We start from the raw sequence: 10,430 nt of genomic DNA, 5'->3' as shown, positions 1-10,430 counted from the left end.
CCGGCCTGGCATCCTGCTGACAGCAGGAGCGCACGGCGTCATTGGTTGCTACGACGCTGTGCGCTTCATGCCGCCGCTGCACTACAGTAATACACTCATATAGATCATACCAGTGTATTACTGTAGTGCAGCGGCGGCATGAAGCGCACGGCGTCAGCAGGAATCCAGGCCGGTATACCACGGACCGCCCACGGCTGTGTGCATTCGGCCTTATCCTGCAAAAAATAAAAATAAATAAATCTACCACTTGGAATGCAAGGATGAAAAAAATGAAAGAAAAAAAAAATGCCTGTCCCTAAAGGGTTAATGAGCATGTAGCTGCATAACTAGCAACTCACAGAGTGCATATAAAATCTGAACACGTACCTGGTTTTAATTGCTCGTGGTCAAAAGGGTTAAATAAAAGTCACCTCAAACATTTTGGAAGCAGGGTGTTTCTTTTTTTTTTTTTAGAGAGAGGAAGCCGCGGCTCCACCACAGAGAAGGCGAACAGCACTTGCACAATGCGCCCGCTGGGTGTCGCTCACGATACAGCCGCGCAGCCCCTCTTCCGTAAACACCGGCATCTGCTCCAGTCATCCAATCACAGGGCGAGTCTGCGATGAGGAAGTAAGGCAGGAACCAATCGTACGCTACTTGTTATTCACAGAGATGAACGCTACGTAGTCGGCACTCCGGGAACTTCCAGCCAATCAGCTGTCTCTTTTCATCGCTCGGCTCCCCAGCAAGTGCAGAGGCAGGAGCGGCTGATGAGTGACCGGGGCCGGCGCCGTACGTGGTGACTGCAGAGCGGCTCTGAGCGCCGGGGCACAGCTCGCCTATGGCTTCCTGGAGGAGAGCAGACTCTCTGCAGCTTTCCTCTAAGGAGAGGTGAGTTGTCACATTGGTGCAGTCATGTGTCACTGTACAGCTGGAGGCTGGTGCTGTGTGCAGTGTATGCACATACCGTGCACCACTGGTCTGCTGCCATAGAGAACCACTGGGACCCCCCTCATACACATGGACTCACCAGGCTGTGAGTGGCTAAGGCCATGTGCACATGACTGTATGGGTTTTGCGCGCTGCAAACCGCTTATCCGCAAAACACGTATACCAGCCGTGTACATGCAGCTTATTTCGTGGGTCCAATAGCAGAGCAGAAATGGCTATTCTTCTCCGCAAAATGGACAAGAATAGGACGTTTTCTGTCATTTGTGGGACGTCACTCTCGGTGGTGTCTGCATTTTTCCCGTAATGGGTCCGTGTCCGATCTGCAAAAAACACGGACCACAGTTACGTTCGTATGCTTGAGTCATTATCCGACAAGGATCCGATAAGGATCAGACACAGGGGAGGACTGGCCATAGACCACCCGACAGGGTCATTTTCCGGTGGGCCGATGCTTGAGGGGCCACCCACATCCTTCTTATGGCTACCAGCCATGTAAATACAGATCTGATGCTCTCAGCAGTAATTGCTATAGGAGCATCAAGCACTTTATGCACCCCACAGCGGCCGCAGGGGCCCTCCTGAATTCAACAGTATCGCCATCCTCAGGACGATGGCGGTATTTGGTTCATGTGGGGCGGTACTTTGTGCTGCACTACAGTATTGCTGGTCCCTCCTTGCTTACATCTTTTGACCCTGCCTACTTGTGTTAACCCGCCTTCTGTCAGTTTGGACCCACCTTCAACATTGGGCCCCTTTGAGTTCCCAGTTGGCCCCTGATGGGAGGGGTTTATGCTAGCCCCATCCATTTTCGGTCCAGGACAGCACAAATCCGCCAGTACTGTCTCTGAAAGTCAGGGAAGGTCCCGCCAAATTTGGGACTGTTATACATAACTGTGGCTCTGTCCCGTAACATCAGTGGGATTCCCATGTTCAGCCTTTCAGAGCTATGGAAAAAGTGAAGGTCAGAGAACGAGGGGGTCTCGTTATTTACCTAATATACGGACCCTCTTTGCAACCATAACTCAGTGCCTATACTAAATGTTTAATGACATGCAATTACAAAATAATTCAGATCCAGGTGCTGGTTTGAAAAGTAGAATATTTTTTTGTGGGAAAACCCCTTTAAGTAAGAAAGCCGAAATACCGCATCACACTGATAGGACATGTTACTGACGTCAAACCATCGCATTGATATCACTGACATCACACTGATCTTGCGCACTGATGGGGTCTATGGATAACGGCGCACCCTCTGTAATTCTGCATTTTTGTAGTGCTGAGACATCCCACCAACATCAGTAGGTCCCACAACTTTAGCAAATCTGGACTATTTTTAGTACTTTCACACTAGCGTTGTTTTTTTCCGGCATAGAGTTCCGTCCTAGGGGCTCAATACCGGAAAAAAAACAAACGCTCAGTTTTATCCTAATGCATTCTGAATGGAGAGCAATCCGTTCAGTGCGCATCAGGATGTCTTTAGTTGAGTTCAGTCACTATGGTTTTTGGAGGGAGAAAATACTGCAGCATGCTGCGGTATTTTCTTCGTCCAAAACTCTGAAACACTTGCCGGAAGGCGGGATCCGGCATTATTTTTCATTGAAAAGCATTAATGCTGGATCCGGCCCCAAGTGTTCCGGAAAAACGGATCCGGTTTTGCAGTCTGCGCATGCACAGACCTTTAAAAATGTGAAAAAGATAAATGGATGACAACTTGAGAGACGGATCCGGTATTGCAGTGCATTTGTGAGACTGATCCGCATCCAGATACCTCTACAAATGGTATCCGTTTGCATACAGATTGCCGGAATCCAGCAACGTTACGCAAGTGTAAAAGTACCCTAAATTAGACGACCCCTTTAAAAGGCCCCTTCAAAAAAATGATGGGGGGGGGGGGTGCCAGGAGTGGAACCCCCACTGATTTAGTGATGGCCCATCCTGATAAGTCAATCATTTTGACAGGCTGTATAACCCCTTTATGTGAGCCAAGGAAGCGGTGAAAGCTAACGAGAGCCGTATGCATAATGTACCTATAGCGACAAATACCCTTTCCTGGTCGTAACGGTTTCAGAGGCCGGAAAGTTTCCTCCATAGAACAACCCATCCCCAGTTTCCATGTAGCACCAGGGCAGTACATCTATGAGCTATGGCGGTGTTTCCCAACCAGAGACTGGACAGCTGCTGCAAAGCTGCGACTACCCGCATGCCCGACTACTTGCAGCAGTAAAGAGCCATAGATAGGAGACCACCAGGTGGTGCCACGATGTAGGGCCGGGGGATGCTGACTGTGTAAAAATCCTGATGGTTTACATAGTTAGGTCAGGCCCTTCTCTACTGTCTCTGAAATTGGGAAGTAAATATTCTTATGGTTATGACGATGTATGTGTGTGCTTCTGTACATATATGTTGGTGGAAAGAAGAACAGATCTTGGCAGTAAAACCTCAGGCTTACTGTTTTTTCCGGTCTTGTTTTTTAGTAAACATAAAATAAAAGGAACATAAACCACAATGTACAGTAAAGAAAAGCAAAAAACCACATGAACATGTGAGCTGCCTACACTGTACGCACTTCCTATATGATGAAAGTCCTCGGTCTCCTGTGCTGTACACATTGTTTTTGTGCCGTCATTGTTTTGCAGTCGGCCCAGTTTATTGCTTTTATGTTATAATGATCTAGGCGTAATACTGTGTGTGATTATACTGCACCACAAAGTGTAGTGTATAATATCAGTCATTTTGTTCTCAGTAGAGCTGAGGCGATTATTATAGTAATTTGCCCTTTTAGTGTCTGACGATTTTTAAATTTTTTATTTAAATCATTATATTTAGTGTCCATTCACACTTCCGTAAGTGTTTTGCAGATCTGCAAAACACGGAAACTGGCAATGTGCATTCCACAATTTACGGATCGCACATCGCCGGCACTATAATAGAAAATGCCTAATCTTGTCCGTAATTGCGGACATTTTGAGGAAATGGAAGCACGGATGCGGAAGTGCAGATCTGCAAATGCGGATGCGGACAACACATTCTGGCCCTATTGAAAATTAATGGGTCTGCACCCGTTCCGCAAAATTGCGGAACGGATGTGGACCCATTTTGCGGACGTGTGAATGGACCCTTACAGGCTGTGTAGTCGGTGCAGTTCCTACTGCCTGTGCCTCTAATCGTGGGGTGGGTAGCAGAGACTAAAGAGACCCTGCACAGGGTGCGCTGGTATAGTGCTGCACCAGAGCTGAAGGATCTGCGATTTCAGTGAAGTAGAGAAGGATCTGTGATGTCGCAGTCATGTGATCAGTGCAGGAGGGGGTGGAGCTCAGCAGTAAGGCACAGAAGTGGAGAAGGATCTGTGATGTCACAGTCATGTGATCAGTGCAGGAGCGGGCAGAGAAGTGTAGAACCTGTGATGTGACCTGTATCACGCAGGGCAAAGCCTGTTTGTAGTGAGCCGGTGACGTATCGGGCTTCACATCCGTGTGCTAGGCAAAGACTTCCGCCTAGCAGGGAGAGCGGTGACGTCACCGGTACAAATGGGCGGTGTATATCGCAGTTTTAGGGGCAGGTACTACCCAACATAAAGTAGACACATGAGCATTGTTAATAACTATTTTGTCTGGAATCACTATTTTTCTTAAAATCAGTGAAATTCAAATTTTGAAAATTGCTAATTTTTTTGGGGGGTGTAAATTATGGATTTATTTATTTTTTATACATAAAAGTAAAACATATCAACTCTAATTCATGACCAACCTGAAGTGCGAAGTGTCACAAGAAAACCATCTTAGAATGGCTTGGATCAGTAAAAGCATTCCAGACTTATTACCAGATAGTGATCTGACAGACTGGAAAAAAAGGGGCTTCGGCATTTGGTCCAAACTGGCTTTTGCTGGAAGGGATTAAAGTTAGAGTCCCCGCACAAAAACAATATCAAAACTAAAATCATTCTAAATAACCAAAGGTTTGATCAAAGGTATTTGCAGAAGTTATCACCAGGAACACAAGTGCAAAGGACTCATCTGAAGGGGCTCCGGTGTCTATATAGCATCCAGCTCGTCATTACTCACTGCTCAGCCTTAGGCCTCATGCACACGAATGCGGACCGTATACGGAACCATTCATTTCAATGGGTCCGCAAAAAAAAAAAGGAAGTTACTTCGTCTGCCTTCTGTGTCCGTATTTCCATTCCGCAAAAAAATAGAACATGTCATATGATTGTCCACATAACGGACAAGGATAGGACTGTTCTATTAGGGGCCAGCTGTTCCGTTCCGCAAAATACGGAATGCACACGGACGTCATCCGTATTTCTTGCGGATCCGTTTTTTTTTTTTAAACCGCAAAATACTTACGGTCTCGTGCATGAGCCCTTATAAATAGTAGATTGATTGCTTTGGCTGGAGAAATGGGGTCATAGTACCCAGTTTCTTTCAGGTTTCGGGACCTAACTCCTTCTGTCCCTGAACTACCCCTGCCTACATGCAGTGCACCCGCCCCGACAGGGTGACCCACTTCTCAGTGGCTAAGCCCTGCAAATCTTTTATGTAACCCTGCATACAACACCAAACTTTTTCTGTACTGTCCAAACACGTTTCCCCAGTGATGGATGTTCTGGTTCTTTTGGGGGCCAAAAGTAAGTGGATTAGTTTTGATAACCGGTAAGATTAGCAACCTCTGATGTCTGGGCACGCCCTTGCAGTGTCCAGCGCTCTCATAAATAGCCACCTCTTATCTCCACCTGTCCCCAATCTCCTGCACAGTGTGCTCCAGCTTGAGACGCACGCCGCTCTTCTTTTCCTTCCATGCCCACTTCCTGTCTGGTGCATTTACTCATGCGGTCCTGCATGTGAATATCTCATGAATACAGTGCTCAGCCGATACTATATCACAAATTACGGTCTGCAATGCATGGGCACCGACCATGGGGCCTCCACATGCCGATCGCGGACCCATTCATACACATACACTACTTTTTTTTTTTTTTGCGCTGCGGAGGCATGGACAGAAAACCCACTACTGAGTGCTTCCGTGGGCTTCTGATCCGTGCTTCCGTGGGCTTCTGATCCGTGCCTCCGTTCCATACCGCATTTCCTGGACCCAAGTGAATGGGTCCGCATCCGTGATGCGGGGTGCACGCGGCCGGTGCCAGTTGCGGACCCACTGTATACGGGCTGGGCAACGGCCGTGTGTATGAGCTCTTACTTGAAAAAGGGTGTTGAGAGAGAGAGAGATAGAGAGAGATAGATATATATATATAATCTCTCTATCTATCTATCACAGTGAAGGTAGACTCTGGCTTCATGATAAAATGTCTATGTTTAATAAGATCTTAATAATCAGAATATGAGTATGTTGTGGGAAGAATAAAATTGGAGAATTGTGCAGACTGGGTGTAAAAATATACGTATAGTGTGCCAAACAAGGCGTGGTACCAGGGATGCATGTACAATCCTGACATGACACTGTTTCCACCCTATCCCCTACTTATTATTAATATGGACCATTTATATAGACAGGCTTTCGTAGGACCAAACAATAAAAAAGCAAGCAATTGCTAAATGGAGGCCTAAATTAAATAAAGGTAATGAACAAGCAAATGAGCAGGCACACCACCTTCTGGAGTAGGTAATGGATATGAAAACAATTTATTCAAATACAATACATATATAGACCATAAAACAGGATCATACACCTGATAAAATCCAAGTGGGAAAATACACCTGGTAGAATACAAGGCTGAATAAACTAAGCAATAAAATCAATCAAATAAATCGTCACATAAATCCACTGATTGAGGAAGTATAGAAAATGGCTGTTGCCTCTAGATAGTTTTTTTTTTTTTTTTTTTTTGGGTGAACATTCATCACCCTCTATCGATATTCACCAGAAGGCCATAGATGTTCACCAGAAGGCCATAGATATCATCAAGACTTGATATCCCATGAAAAAAAGTCCCAATGTTGGAGACACAGCAGTGTGTGTAGGAACACAGCAAAGTGTACAGACGTGGACAAAATTGTTGGTACCCTTTGGTCAATGAAAGAAAAAGTCACAATGGTCACAGAAATAACTTTAATCTGACAAAAGTAATAATAAATTAAAATTCTATAAATGTTAACCAATGAAAGTCAGACATTGTTTTTCAACCATGCTTCAACAGAATTATGTAAAAAAATAAACTCATGAAACAGGCATGGACAAAAATGATGGTACCCCTAGAAAACACAGAACATAATGTGACCAAAGGGACATGTTAATTCAAGGTGTGTCCACTAATTAGCATCACAGGTGTCTACAACCTTGTAATCAGCCATTGGGCCTATATATATGGCTCCAGGTAATCACTGTGTTGTTTGGTGATATGGTGTGTACCACACTCGACATGGACCAGAGGAAGCAAAGGAAAGAGCTGTCTCAAGAGATCAGAAAGAAAATTATAGACAAGCATGTTAAAGGTAAAGGCTATAAGACCATCTCCAAGCAACTAGATGTTCCTGTGAGTACAGTTGCACATATTATTCATAAGTTTAAGATCCATGGGACTGTAGCCAACCTCCCTGGACGTGGCCGCAGGAGGAAAATTGATGACAAATCTAAGAGACGGATAATCCGAATGGTAACAAAAGAGCCTAGAAAGACTTCTAAAGAGATTCAAGGTGAACTTCATGCTCAAGGAACATCAGTGTCAGATCGCACCATCCGTCGTTGTTTGAGCCAAAGTGGACTACATGGGAGACGACCAAGGAGGACACCATTGTTGAAAACGAATCATAAAAAAGCAAGACTGGAATATGCCAAACTACATGTTGACAAGCCACAAAGCTTCTGGGAGAATGTCCTGTGGACAGATGAGACAAAAATCGAAGTTTTTGCCAAGGCACATCAGCTGTATGTTCACAGACGAAAAAATGAAGCATATCAAGAAAAGAACACTGTCCCTACTGTGAAACATGGAGGAGGCTCTGTTATGTTCTGGGGCTGCTTTGCTGCGTCTGGCACAGGGTGTCTTGAATCTGTGCAGGGTACAATGAAATCTCAAGACTATCAAGGAATTCTAGAGAGAAATGTACTAGCCAGTGTCAGAAAGCTTGGTCTCAGTCGCAGGTCATGGGTCTTGCAACAGGACAATGACCCAAAACACACCGCTAAAAACACCCAAGAATGGCTAAGAGGAAAAAATTGGACTATTCTAAAGTGGCCTTCTATGAGCCCTGACCTCAATCCTATTGAGCATCTTTGGAAGGAGCTGAAACATGCAGTCTGGAAAAGGCACCCTTCAAACCGGACACAACTGGAGCAGTTTGCTCATGAGGAGTGGGCCAAAATACCTGCTGAGAGGTGCAGATGTCTCATTGACAGTTACAGGAAGCGTTTGATTGCAGTGATTGCCTCAAAAGGTTGCGCAACAAAATATTAAGTTAGGGGTACCATCATTTTTGTCCATGCCTGTTTCATGAGTTTATTTTTTTACATAATTCTGTTGAAGCATGGTTGAAAAACAATGTCTGACTTTCATTGGTTAACATTTATAGAATTTTAATTTATTATTACTTTTGTCAGATTAAAGTTATTTCTGTGACCATTGTGACTTTTTCTTTCATTGACCAAAGGGTACCAACAATTTTGTCCACGTCTGTATATACGTTTAACGGTCTTTATATGTATTGTATTTGACTACATTGTTTTCAAATCCATTACCTACTCCAAAAGGTGGTGTGCCTGCTCATTTGCTTGTTCATTACCTTTATTTTACTGGGTGGGTGACCCAGTGAGCAGCGAACCCACCGTTACCCATCCATCCATCCAGGTGTTGAGCCTCCCATCTGTGCATTTGTTTTTTAAATTAAATAAAAGAACCAAATGCATCGGTAAGTTGCTCATTTAGGCCCAATGGACTCATTGGGCCTCTTTTTTGAGTATACGTCTATTTCTATGGACGCACTATTTCTATGACTTGAAACCACAGGGACCCAGCATCACCCTCATGGCATGCCAGAACATGCCTTGCAATGCCCATATCTCTTCTATGGGCAATTTCTAAATGTGCCGCTGATCACATGATGAACGAGCAAAACCCTCGATCATTGGGTGATCCTGTCGTTCGTGCAGGCGCACCACTTATCGTTCCTGGGCAGCAAATCGTGTGGTCTAAACAGAGATCTACTGCCCAGAAGCAATAATTCTGTATGCGGATGAATGATCTCAATAGAGACCCCTCGTCCTCATACTGTGAAGGTGATTTACGTGCAGCGGCCTCCTTCACTGAGCGAGTAGCCAACGGTCAGGAAGGAACGCTTCCTTCCCGACAATCGGCTGTTCCATCGGGCCGTCTAAACGCACCTTAGGCTGGGTTCACACAGGCGAGATTTGCGTGCGGGTGCAATGCGTGAGGTGAACGCATTGCACCCGCACTGAATCCGGACCCATTCACTTCTGTAGGGCTGTGCACATGAGCAGTGATTTTCAGCATGCTCTATATTGTGCGTTTATCAAGCGACGCAGGCCCCATAGAAGTGAATGGGGCTGTGTGAAAAGCGTAGTTGCCGATCTCTTCTTACTTCTTTAATCATGAGCTGCCGGCTAAAGGACCTGTGGTGACGTCACATCACGTGGTCCAATCACATGGTCCATTGCCGTGGTGATGGACCATGTGATGAGCTCAGTGACGTCACCACAGGTCCTGAAGAAAGAACAGGAGACCGGCAGCTACGCGATCAATTGGAGGAGGTGAGTTAATTTATTTATTTTTTTTAACCCTCAATTGACTTTCTACTAAGCATTCTGCATTAAAGAATGCTATTATTTTCCCTTATAACCATGTTATAAGGGAAAATAATTACATCTACACAACCTTGAACCCAAACCTGTACTTAAGTGAAGAAGTTCGGGTCTGGCTACCACATTCAGTTTTTTATCACGTGCGTGCAAAAGCATTGCACCCGCGCGATAAAAACTGAACAATGGAACGCAATCACAGTCTAAACTGGCTGCAATTGGGTACCTACTTGCGCGGGTTTGCCGCAATGCACCCGGGACGCATCCTGAGCCAAAACGTGACGCCCGTGTGAACCCAGCCTTAGTGTTTGAAAAAGGTCACCCAACGCATATTGATTGCCTGAAAATAAAACAAAAATAAAAAGATGCACAGATTTCACCTGAGCGTAAGGAGTGCTGAAGTTATTTTTTAATCTACATTGTGGGATGGAAACCTGACAGTACCCGAACCTTCAACTTGAAGGCATCATATTGTGATTAAAAAAATAGCTTGGTGGCTCAGTGGTTAGCACGGGTGCCTTTCAGCACTGGAGTCCTAGGTTCGAATCCGACCTAAGACAACATCTGCATGGAGTTTGTATGTTCTCCCCGTGTTTTTGTGGGTTTCCTCCAGGTACTCCGGTGTCCTCCATCACTCCAAAGACATATTGATAGGGACCTTAGATTGTGAGCCCCGATGCTAATGTCTATAAAGTGCTGCGGAATATAGCAGTGCTATACAAGTGCATAAA

The 10,430-nt window shown here is 45.1% G+C and overlaps 1 protein-coding gene across 1 annotated transcript in view; it reads left to right on the top strand.

The window, feature by feature from the left end:
• The first annotated feature begins 701 nt into the window (after positions 1-701).
• NSMAF (neutral sphingomyelinase activation associated factor) overlaps positions 702-10,430 on the top strand; it is a 102,389-nt gene continuing 92,660 nt past the window's right edge. The window contains exon 1 of the mRNA XM_044293317.1: positions 702-870. Within this exon, the coding sequence (XP_044149252.1) occupies positions 821-870 (50 nt within the window). The 5' untranslated portion in view covers positions 702-820. The remainder of the gene's footprint in view (positions 871-10,430) is intronic.

Source organism: Bufo gargarizans, chromosome 5, assembly GCF_014858855.1.
Source record: "Bufo gargarizans isolate SCDJY-AF-19 chromosome 5, ASM1485885v1, whole genome shotgun sequence".
NCBI lineage: Eukaryota > Metazoa > Chordata > Amphibia > Anura > Bufonidae > Bufo > Bufo gargarizans.
Note: the sequence above shows the minus strand (reverse complement) of the source record. Positions and strands in the feature narration are given on the sequence as shown.